Genomic DNA, 22639 nt, shown 5'->3' with positions numbered 1-22639 from the left:
CAATCCGAATTGATTGCAATTGTTTCATTGCTTATTTGTTTTGATTCTGTGAAAATTGTACACTCATATCTGAAAGTGTGTGTGAATGTACCCGGCTTTCTTCCAGAAATCAAACCAAAATTATTTTAGTTTACAAGTTTACTGGGCATCATTAGTATTACATTTTACAAGGACGTAGTAAGTAAGTAAATTGTATTTAGAGTCTGCATATATATACATAATAACAGAGAAAACATGAGCTCTGGTGAGCTCTTTAACCGACTATCACATAAAAAAATCATGCAGCATCATGCAAATACTACCAAATAAAACTGATAAAACATGCAATAAAATGAAAGCAACTCTATTTGATTTGTGAGCCTCCAGAGTCAAAGCTCATGTGGCAAGCGCCTCTATGTGCATTGAAACGGGGGAATCATCAAATCACTTGAAGATCATAAAATATAACAGACTAAAAACATAAAAACAATAAATCAATAAATATAAGCACTAGCATATATATATGAACTATATGGATATTTTAATTGAACAATTGACTAAACTTTAATAATCATCAAAAATAGTTGAGTAAATTTGATAACTTCCAAGCGGGCATTCTTCAAAATTTACAAAGTTTGGAAAAAATCCATAAAATAGGGTACCAAGAATTTGGCCGTCTAAAGAGGCATGACTTTTATTAGTTCAACAACGTGACCAACTTGAATTAGATTTTACCTATCTGTTTAATTAGTATGATTGTCTTTATAAGCATGCACTTTCTTGCACCTATTCCTCGAACGCCAACATTATTTTACAGGTAAATTGTCAGTAAATCAAAGGATGTTGGCATTCAAGGAATAAACCCCATCTATACCAGTGGATTTTTTAACATTAATTTTACGTATACGTTTCTCAACAAAGTCTTGATCAATAGGGGAAAGGTAAAATTGTTTTGATCAAGATCATGCAAGAATATTATCTTTAATGACCAAAATACTCGGGTGATCATCATCAACCTTTATTTGACTGCTTCCTATATTCTTTGCATCATTTACAAAATAATCATTAAATATCTCACACACCTCCTCCTGTTTTGTAATTAAAACATTATTTTCAGAGAGGACAGTTTCCTTTTGGTGTACATTTCCCTTATTTGTAAGAAAAGGTGTCACGGTTGGCCAGAAATCTTTTGACTTTGGGCCTCCAGCACACCTCTCTACAAAATATTGGTTAAGGGGATTTATTTTTTAGTTTTGTAACATACAGTTCTTACTACCACTGAATTTTTGAAATTTATTATACAACATTTTTTTCTTATAAATGGCACTTTCAAGCTCTGCATTCACATATGGTACTTGATTAGGAAAGGAAATTTTTTCCTAAGTCAGCTACCTCAATGAAACTTTTGCTAAAATTATCATATGCTGTATTTACATTATCAAATTCAGATAAATAAAAATGCTGATTTTCTAAATCATTTAAAAAATTTGAAGCATCAAAATTCTGAAAGCTTCTGCATATCTTCGTTTTTGGTAAATTTTAAGGTAAATCACAATTTAACTGCACAGGGTTGTGCACATCACTAATTCCAGTGCCAAAATTACATATCTTTTTAATATCACAGTCATGATTCTTTAAAATCAAATCTAAAAGGGTTGCTTTAGCAATTTTTGTAAAACATGTAGCTTTCTTAATAATGTTCTTTAAATTAAAAATATCACAGATTTCTCTTATCATTGCACTTTTTAAAATCACTTATCTTATCACTTATCTTTATATAACTGACATACGTCCTTTTCAGTCTTTGACATTATTTGCGTTGTTAACATTGAAATTGGAAGCAATACATGTATTTATATATGTGTTCTTATTTGATCATATTTATAACTTTTGGTAAAATTATTTATAAAGTTTTCGTAATATAATTATTTGTTCAGAGCTTAAGCGGTAGGGTTGCTCTCATCCGGGTTTCGGAGACTATTTTTGGATGTTCTAAAAATAGCGGAAGTGAGTCGGTATATAAAACTTTCGACGGCCATTTTTTGGCAGTGTTTATGAAGAAGAGGTGGAGTGAAATTCATAGTGTTTAGAGATTTATATAAACAATAAGACATTATAGAATATAAAAATGCAGGCTATAAAATGTGTAGTGGTTGGTGATGGGTAAGTAATACATAAAACTTGATTCAGGAAACTTTCTAGAGTTTGATCAATGCGGAAATGACCGTCCCAGTTTACGAACAACAGGTAAACAAGAATTTGACATAAAGCAGGGCCCATATTCCGAATCTTGCCTATTATAATACATAGATAGAAGATGAAAGAATTTTCTTATACCGACCTGTAAATTTAAAGGGGATAATGTCGACATTCCTGAGGTGGCCAACATTGAATATGTAAACAAGGGCAGATAACTCGAAAATGTTGTCAATTATATTTATGAAACCACATTTTTACCTGAATTCAGGGCTGATGCAGTTTCTTCAGTTCCAGTTATAAAAAATCTTGCTCAGTTTTCCAATTGTGTTCTTTGGCGGTACAAGTATGAAGAGATTTGGGAATGCCTTGTCCAAATACAAGTCAAATGTATTTATGTCTTGAAAAGCTTTTTTTTATTTTTTGCTTTGACACCATCACCATGATCACAGGTATGTGAGACCCTTTTCACACTCGTTGGGGTTCTTCATTGGAACTAAAGGATTCTGGTTCTCCTGTTTCTGCACATCCAACTGAAAAACAAATGACTGAAGTTGAAGCTTAGAGGATATTGTTGCATCTAAACACATTTTTCATTCTCATGATTCTGTCATCTGTTGGACATGGCCTATGAAATTATCAAGTACCTGTTTTTAGTTAAGCAAATTCTCAATTGTTGAACTTTTAAGTTTATAGTGAAATTCAGAGGATTCACTCAGTCTGAATTTACTGCTTTCTTAAAAATGTATAAACAGGTTAAAAATTATGGTGGGGGTCTGCATACATAGCTACATTGTAACAATGTATCACAAACAGTCTCTTATTTTATTCCTGAACACGAGATATTACTAATAAAATTGAGTATAGAAATGGTGAATTTGTCATAGAGACAACAACCCGACCAAAGAGTAGAACACAGCGAATGACTGTCAAGATGTCTTTTAGTCATTTGTCATCATTGAAAAGTTGTATCTCATCCTTCAATACTTCAGACAAGAATAAACTGAAATAAATGTTATAATTTGACAATTCACAGCACAAACAGAGTTCATCCACAATATTCAAATAAATTCATATGCAGTCAATACCATGCATGTACCACATTCCCCACTGTCTACAGACATGACAGAAAGCTAAATAAGCTAGGCAGGAACAAATGATGAATTCAGTTAACTAGCAAACCGTGAAACTTTATTTAAACCAAAAAAAAATTATATCTACAATGTACATGTACATTTTATATACTTAATTTGGAATGTTCTAGTTGTTGGCAGAAAAAAAAGTGGTAGTTAGTAGATTATTTTTTAAAATTATTTAATACATGTTTTTACATAAATAAGGCCGGTTTTTTTTCTTGTTTGAATTGTTTTACATTGTCTTATCAGGGCCTTTTATACATGTACATTTGTAGCTGACTATGCGGTATGGGCTTTGCTCATTGTTGAAGGCCGTACGGTGACATATAGTTGTTAATATCTGTGTCATTCTGGTCTTTTGTGGATAGTTGTTTCATTGGCAATCATACAACATCTTCTTTTTTATATGTTATTATTAATGAATAAATATTTTCGACATGTTCCATAAATAATACATGATCAACCGTTGAACCTTGCACTTGTACAAATTCAAATATATTTTATTGGTAATCAAAGTGCCCACAAGGAGCTGAACAATCAACATTAATTTCATACAAATGATTACAAGTGATTCAATATGATTAAGACACAATGTTATAAAAAAAAAAATTATGAAGACAAGTAAAAGAATACAGCAAGCACAGTGTTAAGTAATATAACTAGGTTAAGAAAAGGGGGGTCACTGGGCATTACTATATCTATACATGTATCATATATCATTTAAGAAACTTTCCTATATAAGGATAATTTTTCCAATAATTCTCTGGGTTTCTGGAGTATGAAAATATCTTCAGAAGATTTTAGTCAAATAAATTGTGATTTATTATATATCTTAACCACTAAAATTTTAAACCGTTCTTTTATTTCATTTAAAAAGTTAAAATGAATATTTGAAAGTTTGTGGCACTGAAGAAGAAAATGAATTTCATCCTCAACCTTGAGCTCAGAACCACACAATTTACAGATACGGTCTGACACTGTCAGATTTTTGTACATGTACATTGTATGTCAAAATTGATGCAATATGCACATGTGTTGGGATATGTTCTCAACTTTTAATTCATAATACAATGTTAATAAATAATAAGATAAAATAACAAAACTAAGGGTTTAATAAACCAAATTAGAAAACAGAACTTTTGTTTTTGCCATATATACAATTTTTTATTGCTGAAATAAAATTATACCAACTTATATATTTATGTGACACCTGGTGACATTTAATGAAAGGTCATTGTATTGAGGGTTACTCTGTCTCTTTGTAACAACTACATGTACATGTATAGAACAAACATTTCATCATCATGATGGGATCATTATCATCAATCCACAAATGTAGATGGACTACATGTATATTGATTCACTACAATTTTTCTCTCAGACATGTTCCTGTCTTCTCAGAAAATTTTTTATTCCTTCATTTGTACTGCAGTTTATATATTGTCATTTCCATAGTATAGGTACTATTACAAGTACTACACATAGTTGAAAACTTCAAGAATAATATTCATGCCCTTTACCATGTTGGCATTTTTATCTATGAAATTTTAAAAAAAATCTCAATTTATTTGTTTCCTTATTGACATTGTATTTCTTGATGCCTTGTGTATAATCATGATAATTCTGATAGATTAACATTGTTAAAATACAAAAAACTTTTTATCTGTCATTACAACTAATACAAGGAAATTTGTGTTCCCTTTAAGCATGTTAAATTTTGAAAAAAATTGAAGTGAAATTTTCATTCTTCTTCCCCTCAACAATATATGTTTTACGATCTATTACAAGAAAATTGTAAGTCGTTTCAATATTTGATAAATTATTTTTCGTCAAAACATTAGCACCGTAGGTAGACATGTGAGTGTACAGGTACAATGTATGTGTATCTTTGATTTTTGAATAAAGTGTTGATTCAGACATCCATGTACATACATTCTTGTACATAGTAAGCGTTTACCTAATTAGGGTATTATGACATCATTGGATGAAATGTTTGTAATATTTGACATAAATGTAGTAATTTGTTGACATACTTATTGACTCATTGTCACCTGAGGGAAGGTTGTCATTCCTGTCACAACCTTGTCCTTAACTCTACCTTTTACCTCACTGTATTGTTATATTTGTAATTGATGACATGATTACACATCATATTTAAAAAATTCTGAGCAAAATAAATAAAAATTTATCTTGAAATGAACTTTATTCCCTAATTTTAAAAAATTCAGTGGTAATTTGGAATTATGGTTTTTATTTGATCATTGGTTAATTTCACAGCATGTACAGTGTTAATCATTTCGTATAGAGTCATAAATTTTGCTCTATAGAGTGTTAGCTTTTGTTTTCTGATTAAACCTGGCAGTATACATTTGTAGATACGTGTACTCTGATTTTATGTTAATTCTAGTGCAAATTGAAAATGCATCTTTCCTCTGACTACTCTTTTAATAATATTATATACATCATAGTTAAATTGACAAATTAATTTATTAAAGTGGTGAAAAATGAGTTCTTGTTTATCCTGTATTTATAGTATAGAAAAACTTTTAAACAAAAAAAAACAAATTTGTACTACAATTTACTGAAAACCAAGAGAAATAATCTAGATGTGTCAAGATCTAAATGTTCACAACTATATATGTACATTGACCTATAGTTATAGTTGTTAACTTTTACATGAAGATCTCTTGTGGATAGTTGTCTCATTAATATCATACCCTATCTTCTTACTTTTATAAAACGAAAAGCAAAATAGAGAAATGCTTTCATTTAATATGCACAAACAGTGTTACAAATTTAAGGAATTTAAATCTACAATGTAATTATATATATAAGCAACCCTCATGTGAAAATCAAACCATAGAGGCATGTTCATATTAAATAAACAGTTAGATTTAGAAACCTGCAAGTGGCTTCCATTATTATAATCATGGCAAGATGATGAGTTATATAGAGAATTGATTTATTAATTAATTATAGTTTTTAATAATCAACATTATGAAGGGTAGATAAGACCAAACCAAATCAAATATAAAATAAATAAAGTATAAAGCATGGTAAGAAATAAGGTACATTTTGTAAATTTCATACCAAATTAATTATCAATGAAATAATGAGGGTTGAAGAATTATCATTTTAAATATCACACGATTTCTCTTTTTAATTGATGAACAGACTCAGAACATCTTGCATACATGTATACACATCATTGAAATATTAATAATAAAGGTCAGATTAACTAAGTTAGGTTATATCAAATTTTTTTGTTACTTTATAGTAAAGTTTAGAACTTTTCGTTGCTGAAAAATCTCAAGAGTATCTGTCTGTCTCATTAATAAGCAGTCTAAAACATACAGTACAACTTCAAGTACTATTAATACATACATGTACAATGCAAGCAACCATTTGCATTTGTGTTTAATAATATAAAGAATGGAAAGGGGGGAAAAGTTGAGGAGAATCAATCTGACAACAGAGGAGAAACTAAAAGCCAGGGACAAACAGTAGGTCTTAAACCTAGACAGAAAATCTTGCATCCTGAAGGCAGGCTTCAACTTGACTATAAATAATATTATATACTAGTTCAGCAAAATAGGAAGCCATACTAAACTTGGAGACATACTAAATGAATCAAAATTAGAAAAGTACAAAAGACTCAAAAAGGCTAGAGGTTCTCTACATTAGACAGATTCAGGGGAGTGGAACCCACTGTTTGTGATTTTTTGTATAGAATACATATATAGTTTCGATCATGTTGATAGCAAGCAATCATAAAAGAGATGATAATGCTTAAAATAATTCAACGGAAGCAGGTTTAAACTAGAATGTCATGTACATGTATGTGTACTATGTAAAATGTAATGTGGAACATAATTATGTACAACTGTTTTGACATTGCTTAATTCTCACTTTAAACAAATTGACTTAAAATGTTTTTATTTGTATATTTCAGTGCTGTTGGTAAGACATGTTTACTGATCAGTTACACAACAAATGCCTTCCCTGGAGAATATATACCTACAGTGTAAGTATTTTTACTATAGTGTTACCTTTGCTATCAGAAATTTTTGAGGGAGCAGGATAAAATTTTGCATAAAGCTGTTAAGCAGGGTGTCGAAATACTCAATTTTTTTCTACAAGGGTGGACATATTTAACTTTGGGACCATGAAAATGTAATGGTTAAAGTAGGATGTTGGATTAAGCAGGTTGCACTCACCACTGTATCTACATTTGTGACTTTAATTTAAAAGATTAATGTTATGATTTCTGAATATTAGGATATAAACAGGTAAACTGCTAGAGTGTATGCTAATTATGTAATTATTATAAGTGCACTAAATGGACTATATCCTGTAACAATCTTCTTTGACATCTGCTTAATGTCTTCCGTCATTATTTTTTGGAATTTTTAGAATACTCAGTGTATTAATATTTCTAATCAGGGTTATAGATATTTGAATGTACTAGTCTAGTACTGTACTGTGGGGGATCCAGAACTTTTTATAAGGGGGTATAACATTGGTCATGATGTGACTAACTCGATAGTCTGTGTCCAAAGTCTTTTAACGACGAGCCATATAAACCCATAACTTACTACATGTAGTAAAAATTAGTCTTAGGCTAGTGACAATTTCACAAAATTGATTGGACATGCACCATTTTACACATGTAGAAATATCTTCAGACTAGTTTGTGTATAAGATTTTGGCACCAACTCACTGTTACAATATGTAAGAAAATAACAAATTATGAAAGAAAGGAAATTGTATGTCCACTATAAAGATGGAGCCCATCTATATTTTTGTCCTCTGTACTTACATTTGTAAATGCCACATATACTGCTGCTTGTTTGAGGGTATCATCATCTCATTTGACCGGGAGGTTACTGACTATCCTTTCGAGTATAACTGTTCTGACAGCACTTGCCTAACCATACCCTGTTCTAACCAGAAAACATTTAAAAACACCCTGTTCTAAACAGAAATATTGAAAAACATACCCTGTTCTAGACAAATACAAAATAGATGCTTTTCAAGACCGGGCCTCTACACTGTTTCTTAAACAGTTTAATAAGCGTTCCTGTTCTAGACAAATACTTTGTTTACAAAAGACCCTGTTCTCACCAGCAGGGCTTGAAAAAATTACCCTGTTCTAACCAGCAGGACATGAAAATGGGACCCTCTTTTGCAGCACCCTTGATACCACTAAAATTACAGGGTAACAATGAACAATCCTTTCTTGAATTTTTCTTTGACCTTAAACTAAAAATGCAAAGTTCAACTGTGCAGTGGTGGATCCAGTGGAGGCAAAGTTCACTTCAGCTACTTATATATGTGAAACTGAAAAAATATTGTATTGTTAGAGGATTTGATTTTAGTACTTAGTGTGTTTTTTGGGTTTTGTTTTTTTTAAAGGTGTATTTTTTGGCCCCTAGAACACCTCACAAATGTACAACTTTCCTTTCAGTCACCACTGAAATAAAAAAGCAAGAGAGTAAAAAATTAAGCCATTGACAATTTGAAAAATGTGCGATATATTGTATTTGCATAGATAAAGGAGATAAACAGAACATGGTTATAATAAGTCTAATAATAGCATATTATATAATAGTACTAACTAATTGACCTCAAATTTAATTTTTTGAAAATTTTGAATTAGTTCATTCAACATATTATAGTATCATTGTGTACAGTCATGACAGTAGTCAAGTCCAACCAGGAACAATTTGTTTTATAGCCAGAAATATTTTTTAAATGATTTAAAAGTCGGTTACTTAGTCCAGGAAGTTATCACAAACACTTATTTACTAAATCGATGACTGACACAATTGATATAAAATACAATAACTTTGAAGTTATATGAAACAAAAGCAACTTTATTTAGGGAATTTCCTTGTTTTTATCATGTTTTTTGTTTCATAAATTTTAGATAACTTCTCTATTATGACAAGTTTAAAAATACTTTTGATCAGGTTTTAAGGCAAACAAATTTTATTGTTTAATGATGCTTTCTACTTTGAACATTGAAATGGTAGGCCACAACTCTCAAATATATACAATATCACTTTTTATTACAATATTAAAACAGAATCCAGATTGTGTGAAAAACATAAACAAATATATTTCATTTATTAAAAAAAGAAATTGACATTTATTTAAAAGTACTTATAATAATTAATTACTAAACAAAAAAGACTTATTAACAAGTACTATAAACATGATAAACATAAGCCCTGTGTTTTTATTAAAAAAAAATGATTTTTGAGATTGTATTTATGAAACTTTTTTTTTGGCTTTTTTATTAACCAGTAATTTAATTTAAACATGTTAAATGTGAGTCTTGCATTTATTAAAAAAAAAAATATTAAACAGTACTTTTAATATTACACCTGCCTACATATTTATTAAATATTTTGAATTTACATATTTCCTTTACAATATGATTATGACATGGTTGAGGAGGTGTACGATTACCATAATTACACACATAATTTAATTACATGATTAAGTTTGAAGAGGATTGCTGATACACAGGAAGTGATAATGTTAAATGATGTCAATTTGGGAAGTAGTCATAAATTACTTACATGTAGGGAAATATAATTTATGTAAATTAAATTCAGCCTGACAAAATTTAAAGGGATTGTAATTATTATAATAGTGTGAAGTTCACACTCTCAATATTATAATAACTACAACTAAAAGTACAATGATATGTATGTACACATATTTTATCATACATGATCAGTGTTTATTGATAATATACATTTGGGTAAATTACATAATGTTTATGTTGTAGTTAAATATACAATTATACATTTGTGTAAAAAACTATATTGATATGCATGATATGTGGAAGTAACAATTTCAGGTCACCTTGTACATTTTGTACCTTCAACTATGAGAAAAAATCCAAACATCATAGCAAGCTATAATGTGTGGGTAAAGGAACAGAGAGTCACAGGACAAAATTTAAAAGTCACAAGACATAAAGTTACGATTTGGTAGGACAAAAAGTCACAGGACTTTCTGTCCTACATTCGATGTATGAATAGCCCCACACTTACAAATGTAAAACAATTCAAACATATGGCTTGGTTTATGTACAAAACAATATGAGTTTGGGGCTTTGGACAAGGGATGTTTGATATAGAATGTGTGCCAGATTTATTCTTGTGTGTGTCTGTCCCGAGTCATAATCAGAATTAAGTCTGTAATTTGGACGATATTTTTACAAAAGATGAGGGCAGGAGTGGGTTGTTTTAAAAAAGTAGTTGAACTTTATATTATTAAAAGTCAAATGCCCCTGAAGTTTACTACAGATTTAAATAGTTCCATGAAGGAAGTTATTCTCGTAAGGATACTATTTTGGTCATCTGATACTCTCTACAATTAGTCTCTCAACTACTCTACAATTACAGGAAGACATTTTTTCTGAAGATTAAGTGAACTAAAGGAAACTTATACATATAAATATGTTATATACTGTATATAAGGAAATATTTGATTAATGCAATTAACTGTGGTATTTTTATTTACCCTACACAAATATTTTACTGTTAAGGGCTATAAAATACAAACAATAAACACTCAAAGTTTGATCTGTCGTTTCTAACTAGAACCTAAGCTGCAATAAAAAAAAAACAGATGCTCAAATAACATATTTTACGTTTTTATTATTTAAAGTTTTATTATTTTAAAAAAGGCCTGGTCAACAAAGAGTGTCTTTAAACATTGTTAAAGGATCTATAAATAATATTCCATATTTTAATTGATTGATTATTTTTTTTCTTCAGATTTGATAATTATTCTGCAAATGTTATGGTAGATGGTAAACCGATTAATTTAGGATTATGGGATACTGCTGGACAAGAAGATTACGACAGGTTACGTCCCTTGTCATATCCACAAACTGTAAGTCTGACCATCTTCCAAAAAATGCTAGTTTGGAAATAGTCGTGTTTCATTATTGTTTGGGATCTGTGTAATGCGAAACTAACATCACTTCAAAATTATGATACACTCCTTTGCCATGGAAGATTGATTAAATATTTTGATTTTTACACAAGTTTTACATGAATATCAATAAGGCATGATGGAGCCTTTAGTTTTTGCTATGACGATTGTTACTGAACAATGAGCAATGATATCTGATAAGATTTCATAAAGATAAGCTTACAGGACAAATGGAAAAAAAAGTTCTGAAATACTTTATAGATACATGTAAAACTTGCAATATATACATGTATATGATCACACATATATGCATAAAATTGAGAAAGGAAATGGTGAATATGTCAAAGCGACAACCACCCGACCATAGAGCAGACAACAGCCGAAGGCAACCAATGGGTCTTCAATGTAGTGAGAATTCCCGCACCCGTAGGTGTCCTTCAGCTGGCCCCTAAAAATATGCATAATAGTACAGTGATAATGGACGTCATACTAAACTCTGCATTGGTGTTGCAACTGGTACATTTATTGCATGTATAAGAAACATAAGATGATGTATGATTGCCAATGAAATAACTATCAACCAAAGATGGTAGGTTCAGTTTCAAAGAATGAGAATGTAAACAATTACTTGTCACTGTATGGCCTTCAATGATGAGCAAAACCCTTTATTGGACAAATATAACAATTGTACATATAAAAAGGCAGCTGGATAGCAAAAGTTTGATCAATTCAAAAGGTCAATCAACAGCCTCTTATGAACAATAATGAAAAAAGTCAAATTCTAAAGGAATCATAACATTTATAGGACATTGGTAATAACAATGTAAACAAAAATATAATTTAACCATGTTGAGAAAAACATTACCAGCTGTGGCATTTGGTCTGATATACCTTAAGATTCACATTTATGAAGGAAAGCCAGTTTGGAGATATAAACAGCAAACCATGGCCATTATCATACATGTCTTACTGAAACTAAATAAAAAAACAAATATATATCAATTTCATCTACAGTAACTAAGATGACATCATGTAATTTATACATTTGAAAAAGTTACAACACAAAATTTCGCAATAAAAAAATGATTAAGATTTTTTAAAAGTCTACAAAAATTTATATACTGAGCACAATCATACAATGTATCAATATATGGTTAAGTGGTAAGTACTTGTTTAATGAGTTGTCAACTGCCATTCTTTTTATATTGTCAACTAAACAGACGTCAATATTGAAGAGTTCCATGGAGACAAGGATATCTTTGACAATTTAAGTGAAAATATCAGCTCAGTGCACAATAATGTACCATTGCTACAAATATTATTTTAAACTTATTTTGTTTTTTTTAACAATATATGATTTTGAAATTATTTTATTTTTCAGGATGTGTTCCTTATATGTTTCTCTCTGATAAGTCCCGCCAGTTTTGAAAACGTTAGAGCAAAGGTAAGAATTTGTCCTGTAGTGTATCAGTGTGGTGTTTTACTACATAATATTACTGTGGGTTCATTTATTTTTCAGGGATTAAGTTTAACTTGCATGTTCGTGGATTTTTGATTTCCTTATTTTGCCGAAGTCTGCCTAGAATTCTATATAGCTATATAAAAATTTATTATTCATTGACCATTTAATTTCATGGTTCCTCTGTACCCTCAAAAGTCACGAATATTGGTATCCAATGACAAATAATGAATCCACAGTAGTTCATTGATTACATGGTTGTATAGATAAGAGAAACAGTATCAAACCATATTACACCAATTTTTTTTTAACCAACACAAAATTGTGATCCCTTTGAAAAAAACTTCCTCCCATCACTTCAAACATGTATGGTTTGACTTACAAAATTCAAACAGCTCTAGAGATTTTGGTCAATCTTTGACAAGGAATATCCTATGTCTTAGTCATTTTAAATGTCATCTGTAAAAGGCCAAATATAAAATTTGAATTATTCGATGTTGACTTCATATATAATCTGCTCACCAATTATTTAAAAAAGATGTCTCCCCGAAACAAATCATTACAATCGCAAAATAATCTGTGAAAATGATATGTTTACAACTACTTCATGTACATATCTTAAGTATACCTTTGTAAAACTTCATGTTTAGTTTATTTGTAATCATCTCCCCCTTTTCTACTAGTATGACTAGATAAACCAATATAACATTTGTAAAGTTATCTACATTTCATCATTAAAAGCTTTAGCAGCTCTATTGTCAAATATTGTGTGCCTTTCAATGTATTTTAATTTGAAGTTTAATGTGCTATCTAAATTAAACAGTATAATTTGTCTGAATTAATACAAGCAGCTAATTTATAAAAAAGGAGAATAAAAACGGGAAAAAGCATGATATCTTTCCCGGAATTAAGCGAATCGTGTCATTTGAAACGAAAAATCTCAAAGAATTCATATAAAAAGGTAATGTTTTTTATTTCAAACTCTTGCCAAAACATATTGCCTAATTTTGGGAAAGATTTGCTTTCTGCTTATTCACAGAAAAATCATCTAAAACACATTTTTAAATGCTTGAATTAACATGCAAATGCTTCAATTTTGATATGAAAATAACATTTAAAAGTAAGGTTATGATTTCATTGCACATGGAAAATGGTGACCAGGTGTTTACAAAACCAAACTTTAGAAGAAAATACAAGTAAATGTAGACTTAGAACATCAAAAGCTTTAAGGGTCCTAAATCTTCAAGATAAACTTAGCATGATCATGATGATAGAGTTTTAAGTTATAACCATACTGAAAGTATACCAGGTTAATGAAAAACTAGAAATCTTTACCATGTATAACATTTAGCTAACAACTTTCAAAAACCTTTTACAGGAGTTCGTCCAATTTTAAACAAGCATTTATATATTATTTAAATTAACATTAACCAACAGCTAATTAATACATTTATGCTGAAAATCATCAAGAGTTATGCCTGTTTACAAATTCTAGAAAAATTACTGATATTTGTTTCTGTTCTCTTACTTCAGTTTTTGTCAACCCCATGTTATGAAAATCATACCCAATATTATTTTCCACAAAACTCAGATCAAGTACAAATTTAGATAGCGCGACTTTAAATGTTTTTTTCAGCTATGCCCCTTTATAACTTTATATGAAATGCAATCTGGGTCTTCATGTGTATCCCTTGGACATATTCCCCCATTTATTACTGAATGTATGGACACAAGTTATTCTAACAATTACATTTTAAACATATATCATTTGAATATATAAAACATTTAAGAAAATCACTAAAATCTTAACCTACTACTATTTATTATCAGATATAAAATAAAATAATCACTAATTATGCTAATGATTTGTTGATCTATTTATTTAATCATTTATGAATAAAAAAAAATATCATTTATCATGCTAATGTAGAATATGCTGCTTTCAGAAAATCCTGCAATGGTTACGTCTAAAACAAAAAAGTAATTTAGTCATTAATGTGTTGTCTGTTTCAAAAGTATTTTGGGAGATTACGTTTTGGTGTTTAGTAATCACTATTATACTGACTGTATATAGATTCAAGAATGAGTGCACAAGAAGCAACTTTCCATCCAAGTCACACTATAAAAAGTTAACAACAATAGGTCAAAGTACGGCCTTCAACAGTTCCCTTGGCTCACACCAAACAGCAATATATATCTGGCCTCGAAAATGACTTGTATATGAAACCATTCAAATCAGAAAACCAAGTCTTATCTATATAAAAAATGAGAAACACATATGAACCACATCAACAAACAATAACCACTAAACAACAGGTTATATTTCTGGTTAACATTTTATTGAAAAATTTCATGAAAGCACAAGTTGCTCTGCACAAGGCTACAAAATAAGTGAAGATTCTAATTGCAAACAAACCATTGTACAAGAATAAATATGACTCAAACCATCAACATTGTCATAAAACATATCCTTCTTCTTTGAGATCACCAAAGACGATCTTTTTGTTGTTTGTGTCATTAGGTTGCTGTCTATCCAACATGTCCAACATGGGTGTAAACATGCAATAGAAAAAGCAACTCTTACAGAATTCATAAGAAGCACATGAAATTGACTGAGGCTTATGTGAATAAATTAGACATAACCTTGCAGGGTTTTCTGTTTTTCTTTTGTGTGACTAGTGTAGAACTAAATCATCACCTTTCACCAACAGCACAAAACTTTTTAAACAAAAGCTAGAAATAGAAAAAATATATTTTGGAATAAGATACTGTCATGACTGTACGTGAACTCATAATCAAGTGTCAGATAATCTTTGTTTTTGGAACAAATTTTTTGGACTTTATTAGATTAAATTAAAGTAATCAACAATTTTGTTGTTCAACATGGATTGTATGCAAAATCAAATATCAAAAATACAAGTTTCATTTAATCCACAGAACTTGGTACCAACAAAAGTGGATGAATCAATAGTTCAAGTAAATTTAATGGAATGGAGAGCTTTTTTGTGGAATTTTTTTCCAAAAGGCCTTCTTGAAACACATTGGCAGCGTATTTCTATTTTTTTTCAACTAAATGTAGGCATGTTTATAAACTAAAAAGGTGTTATTTCTGAGATTTGTAAATTTGATAAAATTCTTTAATATCCAAATTATTATTTTTGCTACAATGGCTCACTTTTAAATATTTTATTGCTTATTTTATATTCAATTATTTTATCTTTTGCAGTGGTATCCAGAAGTGAGTCATCATTGTCCAAACACACCAATTATATTGGTAGGAACCAAACTAGATCTGAGGGAAGATAAAGAAACAGTAGAGAAACTGAGAGAGAAGAAACTGTCACCAATCACATACCCACAGGGACTGGCCATGGCGAAGGAAATCAATGCTGTCAAATATTTAGAATGTTCAGCTTTGACACAGAAGGGTCTGAAAACAGTGTTTGATGAAGCTATCCGAGCAGTGCTGTGCCCTAAACCCAAACCAAAGAAAAAGAAGTGCAAAGTCCTATAATATGAGAACTTAATAGAATTTTATGTGTTTTTTGGGGAGGATGTTTTTGTTATTAAATATAGTACAGTTATGTAAACTCTCATTTATTAATAGACATAATATGTGATATTGAGGAAAGTATTACACATGGCGTGTGTGTCGTGGTTTGTAGGCTGAACAGGGAATATGTTTGTTTTTACACAAAAAAATTGTGTCACAAGACCACTCAATGTTATTTTTTGTGAATTTGAATTTAACCTGACAAATATTTTGGAGTTTTTTCCAACTTTGAGAAAAGCAAAATGATGAAATACTTTTTTTGAGAACATGATTGAAAATTGTTGGTTGCATAGTTATTTCTTTTTCTAAATATGTTTAAAAGTACAAACCAAATTTTCATTCAGAATACAGAAAGCAAATCAACATTGAACATGAAAGTTTTGTCGAGAATATTTATGGAGGGTATCTGTATTTTATTATATATTGTAAACACTATACATATTGTAATGAAAACAAACATATTTGCATGTGTATGTCTTTTAATACCAGGGGCCTTTAAATTCAATATAACAAAAAGAAGTATTTCTTAATTCAGTTTCAATACTGAAACACTTATAGGATATTTTGAGGCAATGCTTAAAACATTTGTAGGAGTAGATAAAATAGTAAGTAATTTTGCACATTGAACAACATGATTCACATTGCACTATTTAATATTTCAATTTTATTTTTATATTTTCTAGATTAGTAGGGATACTTTCCCATTTCTGGTACATTACATGGAAGTTGCAAAAATCCTGTTAATATTTTGATTATTGATTTGTAATTCATGTTTTATGTCTAGATCTAAAGAATTTGAGGACATTTAGTGCTATTTTGTTTGATAGAACTTTTTTATATGATTAAAACTCATTTCATTTTTTGTAAACACTTTTAAGCATTCTGAAACTTCATTGAGTTGAAATAAAATATTTTCTTATTTTAACAAATACCTTTTATGAAAAAAGTTTTCTTCATTATATGTTCATATTTCAAACAGTGTGAAAAAGTTATAGTTATAGTTTATGGCAATTTCCTAATATTCAGTTTCATATCTGATCTTATGCCAAACTTGTGATGAAATGTGTTTATAACTGAAATATGAAACAAATTGTCATAAAATGCTCTATCATTTGCTGTTTTAATAGAAATGCTCTGTTGATAACTGTCTTTTCTTTGTAAGATTTTATCTGCTTTGTTAGCTTCTGTGTTGCTTCTTATTAAAGCTAGAAAATTTTATTTTTAATTTTTCTCAAAGGATAATTTGTGAATTTGTTATATTTTTTATCATAGAAGTTTATTGTTCTGTTTGTGAAGATGATCCTTCGTATGTACAGTGTACATTTACCTACCCAAATGTAATGTACATTGTACATGATTATAAGATAGATAATGTACATAGGCTAAAAATATGTTATATATCTATAGAATTGTACAGATATTATTTCTTAACTGTTCCATTTCACAGACTGTAGAAATGTGATGTTTGTTTCATAATTTGTGTCAGCAAAATGTTTTATTGTTTGAGTAAACTTTATAATACGCACATACAAATTTAATTGGTATATTTGAGTTAGTTTTAGAAATTCAGTTGTCTTTCATTTACATAGTGGGAATATATTAAAAGAATTTATATATTTTTCTCACTGTGAATTTACAGTACTCTAAAATTCTTTAGACTCTTGTTAATACAAGTTGTCTCCCCTTGTTATGGTAAAGGGAGATAATTTAACCAGTTGTTTATTCAATTCACCTGGACTTCCTTGCAGTCATATATCAATTTTATTAATCTTATTAAAACCACTCTGACTTGTCTTGCACTTATTTTTTAATTTTGTTGCATATGTAATATTAGGAGATATTGAATCTTAAACATTCTAGTATTGGTTTTTTTTGTGAATTACTTTACAAGTGTTTGAACATTTCTACTTCCTCATTGTAACATTATTGTAATGCTAATAATGATAAATTTGTTCTTAGACAATTAAATTCACTTGTTGATTTTACAAAGCTTGCTGAACAATACATTTGTACTTATATTTACCTGTTTTCATTATGTGTCATCATTGAAATTATGAGTTCTCAAATGTACTGCTGTCTATCTTCATATATTTTTTCACCCACCCTTCTTTCATTCCAAAAAAAGGTCACTAGGGTCAAAAACGGATACAATGATAGATTTGAATTGTGGTACAAAATGTTGAGCTGATAATTTTAACAACTTAAAACGATACTAAAAAGTTTGATTTTATTTTGTAAATGTTTATTTTCAGTCTGCATTCTCAAAAGAAGACTGAAAGATAAAGTACCACTTGGAATATCTGATATGCTTTTTTTTTTAAGCAAGGAGTTTTAAGGGATTAGAGAAGTTATTTAAAATGAAATTGAGTTATATTTGAGATTCTGAGAATGGAGAAATTCTGAAATTAATTAAATAATGGTAGAAATCGTAGAGTTTAGATAGGAAAAAGTCAATGGCCTTGTTTGAAATGTGTTCTTTTTTGTTGCATTAAATTAAGACTATGGTGCCAAGTTTTTATCTAGCTATGCATGAGATATGGTAACAGATAAATTATTTTGTGAGTATCAGACTTATTTTATCATGCTACCACATTTTTCTAATGATTTTCTTAGGATTTATATAGGATCTTTTTTATACAGAATATTGCTGATATTTTCTAAACCTAATCATGTTACTTTGACTAAAGAAAAGTTGTCTTAACAATAGATTGTACATTAAGGCATGGAAGGAAATGATTCATCATTTACTTTTTACTGTTGTTCATCATAGCCGGAGACCAGTGCTTTTCGCTTTGAGGGAAAACAGTTTAAATTTTAGTTTAAAAGTCAATTCTGTTTTAATGGCATGACTGTTTGGTTAAAGCTCCAGATTTTATCTTTGTCGATCTGTTTTCATTACATGACCGTTTGGAAAAAGCTCTTAGATTTGATCTTTTATCTACAAAACCTTTGTAAGGCCAGTGTATAAGTAACTAATAACTTTGTAATTGTTATAATATAGAATCTGTGTAGGTTAATCAGTAACTGAAGTTTACACACCTTAACAAAGTAATGATGTTCACTTCATGTATTTAAATGTTTTCATTTGGTGTGAATATATATAACAAATGTATATGTTCATATAGGCTTCATTTAATGATCAATAAAATATTAATATAATTTGTTTTTGTTTTGTTGTATTTTTATGTGACCACAAAAGTTTTGAGGTCAAAATGTTGAAGTAATTATCCTTGTTGTCTGTATATATTTGGTGTCTAACTTTCCAGACAATATCTTGAGAATTAGTGTCCATAGATACCTGGATTAAAATTATGTATTTGCGCCAGACACCAAGTTTGGTCTACAAAAGACTCATTAGTGACGCTCGAATAAATAAGAATATGTCCCTAGTACACGGATGCCCAATCCACTTTATCATATTCTATGAATAACGGAACTTGTAAATGGGGGAAAATCTCTAATTTGGCATTAAAACTAGAAAGATCATATCATAAGGAACACATGAACTAAGTTTCAAGTTTGAGCTGGATGGACGCACGAACGCACAGACCAGAAAACATAATGTCCATAAATGGGGCATAAAAAAAGCCAAATAGGCCAAATAATTGACAAAGTTGCAAGAGCATTGAGGACCAAAAATTCCTAAAATGTTTTGCCTATACATTGCAATATTACAATGTTAACATTATATACCAGGTGAAAAAATAAATAATATTGACACAATATTGTGCACACTACAAAACATAAAATGTAAACACAATATTAATAATACATGATAATGGTACATTTAAAACCTTTGAAAATAAATGTCAATCTAAAATTACCAGTGATTGTAAATCGGTTGGAAATCATATTTGGGGCCTTCTAACCTATACAGAAAGGGACCAATCATTCTTCTTATATAGAGTGGGTATGTTGATGTGGTTTGAAGAATTTAGTGGAAGGTTTGTTTGTTATTTTATGTAGTTTACACCATGACAAGTTAATTTAGATCAAGTTTGAATTGTGTTCCATTACAATGAATTTTCGATGGGTAGGGGATTATGCATTGCCATGTAATACTCACAGAATGCTTGTTAAATTTCTTGAAAGAGGCTGGATTGTTTGCTGGTTGAGCAGCGTCCAGTGACAAATATTTTTTGAGAAAATAAACTGGTTTAAAAGTGAAGTAAAAGAAATAGTTGTGTTCTGTTAAACTTTGGTATAAACAAGAGGCTCTCAAGAGCCTGAATCGCTCACCTTCAATTTTTTTGTTTAAATCATTCATCAATGATTATTTTTGCTTTTCAGTGTGTGCTAAAATATGCCATTCAAACATTCTTTGTATCTGTCATATTTTCTTCACAGGCAAAAATAATGCATTTTACCCCTAGTATTGGCTATTTTACTTGAAGTATAAAAAGGAAATGAAAGAACATTTAAAATTAATAATAATTAGAGTTAACTCTCTTTGCATATTTTAAGTCAGTGTGTAGAAACCAAAAAAAATTTTTCACCCTATGATCTACCTTTTTCATCCGTGATGAACCAAAAAAACTAAATAAGACATCATTGTTCTTGATTTAAAGTTGAAAAGCCACCAGCCTATCAAGGTCAAGGGATAATGTGTACAATACACCATATGACAATTAGTAGAGGGTGGTTCCACTTCACATTTATTTTGTTTTTGTTCCAGTGGTATCCAGAAATCGTTCACCACTGTCCAGATACACCAATTATTCTTATTGGCACAAAGTTGGACCTGCGCGATGACAAAGAAATGTTGGAGTCGCTTAAATCTAAGCATCTGTCACCAATAACAGCACCACAAGGCATGGCGCTTGCTAAGGATATTAAAGCAGTAAAGTATATGGAATGTTCTGCGATGACAATGAAGGGACTGAAACCTATATTCGACGAGTCTATTCGAGCTGCTTTAAACCCACCACCTGCTCGTCTAAGGAAGAAAAAGAATTGCATACTTATATGACATTGTTGTGTTTTATTACTGTTTATTTACATACTTTATTAGTTTAGTGGTCATGTACTCATGATAATTCCCTTTTCAAATGTTCATTGTTTCCTCAAAATTATTTAATGTACTATTACATTTTATTTAATATATAGTTGAAAGAATTTTTAAAATCATTTATAACTTACTGCATGAAACAGCTCTTGCTAATCTTTTTTAAATTCCAACTATATGTCCCATTCAAATGCATTGATTGTCTAAAAAAGGGGGTTCCAACCCCCGGAATCCTCCCCCTGGATCCGCTACATTGTCCCTCTACACAGGGACTTTCTATACTACAGTATAAAAAATCCCTGCTCTACACGACTGAACAAAAAAAACATTTGGTCCAGTAGCTCAAAATGGAGTATAATATTAAAGATAAAAAAAAGATTTGGTATGATTGACAATGAGACTAAATTACACAATATAGTTCACTTTCGCTTTTTTCTATAAAATATGTGCTAAACTACAGAGTTAAAGAAAGATTATCAGAAAAGGTATGGAACTATTGAATTTTTCAGACCTTCAAAACGTTTATCTCGTATGTAGAAACAATCATTATGATGTTGATCATTAATTTAATTTATTTCACAATATATCTTTTATACTTTTTTGAGTTATAAATCATCATGTACCATAATTTAAACATGAATGTTTTTTATGTAAACATTAATAGAAGTCTGTCAGTATAATTATACCCCTTATGTCAAATTGGAGAAGAAAAACAGTTTTCTTCTTACTGTTTTTTGTATTTTTTGTTTTTTAATATAAATATATTATAATAATGACTAAAGGTTGTTCTGCGTGTGTTTGGTTGATGACAATCCAGATTTATTTTATTAAATTGTGTATCAATAAAAATTTTGACTTTGACTTAGTTTTCTTTTTGATGATGATATTGTGAATTTTCCTTCAACTTTTGGATTTTGGAAATCCAACTTCTCCTTCTCCTACTTCTCTATAAATCAATTGTTGAAGTATGAATAATACTATCTCCAACCAGCAGTTTAAACATTGATGGTTTTGGCTATTCTCTTTAGATGTTTAAATGCTCAAAGTTGACCAAGGATAAATTTGGCTCTTCTAAGGTCATATAACATAACTGTTCATATTTTTACACATTCCTGACTTTAGACTGTTTTTAGCCGTGAACTCGTGATAATGTTGAATCCATAAAAGAGCTTCTAATTGGCGCTTGGCATAACAAATTTTCAGGAAATTTAGGTAAATCTCAGCCCCTTTTTACTCTTCGTTCGATAGTCAGACTTCCTTTAACTATCAAATTTTCCTTTTAAATCTTTGTGTTTATGAGCATTAAACATTAGGACGTGTTGATTAATGACGGATTAACATCCAGTGGCAAGTAT

General features: G+C 29.8%; 1 protein-coding gene across 2 annotated transcripts; it reads left to right on the top strand.

Annotated features, from left to right (window-relative positions):
• Window positions 1-1875: 1875 nt before the first annotated feature.
• On the top strand, window positions 1876-22145 carry LOC134724569 (ras-related C3 botulinum toxin substrate 1). 2 transcript variants are annotated; one of them, XM_063587673.1, is made up of 5 exons: window positions 1876-2142; window positions 7264-7335; window positions 11108-11225; window positions 12649-12711; window positions 20955-22145. In XM_063587673.1, exons 1-5 carry the CDS (start codon window positions 2108-2110, stop codon window positions 21246-21248), a joined length of 582 nt encoding a protein of 193 aa, XP_063443743.1. In that variant the 5' UTR covers window positions 1876-2107; the 3' UTR covers window positions 21249-22145. The 2 variants fall into 2 exon arrangements, with proteins under 2 accessions (XP_063443743.1, XP_063443744.1); XM_063587674.1 differs by lacking the exon at window positions 20955-22145 and adding an exon at window positions 15953-19442.
• Window positions 22146-22639: the final 494 nt, after the last annotated feature.

This window comes from Mytilus trossulus, chromosome 7 (genome assembly GCF_036588685.1).
Source record: "Mytilus trossulus isolate FHL-02 chromosome 7, PNRI_Mtr1.1.1.hap1, whole genome shotgun sequence".
Taxonomy (NCBI): domain Eukaryota; kingdom Metazoa; phylum Mollusca; class Bivalvia; order Mytilida; family Mytilidae; genus Mytilus; species Mytilus trossulus.
This window is presented reverse-complemented; position numbering and strand designations above follow the sequence as displayed.

What these genes read in the sequence shown, in the direction of transcription:
- LOC134724569 (XM_063587673.1), top strand. Translation starts at nt 2,108, where the DNA reads ATGCAGGCTATAAAATGTGTAGTGGTTGGTGATGG. An exon ending in GGAGAATATATACCTACAGT is followed by an intron (nt 7,336 to 11,107) that starts GTAAGTATTTTT and finishes TTTTTTCTTCAG; the next exon opens with ATTTGATAATTATTCTGCAA. An exon ending in TTGAAAACGTTAGAGCAAAG is followed by an intron (nt 12,712 to 20,954) that starts GTAAGAATTTGT and finishes TTTTTGTTCCAG; the next exon opens with TGGTATCCAGAAATCGTTCA.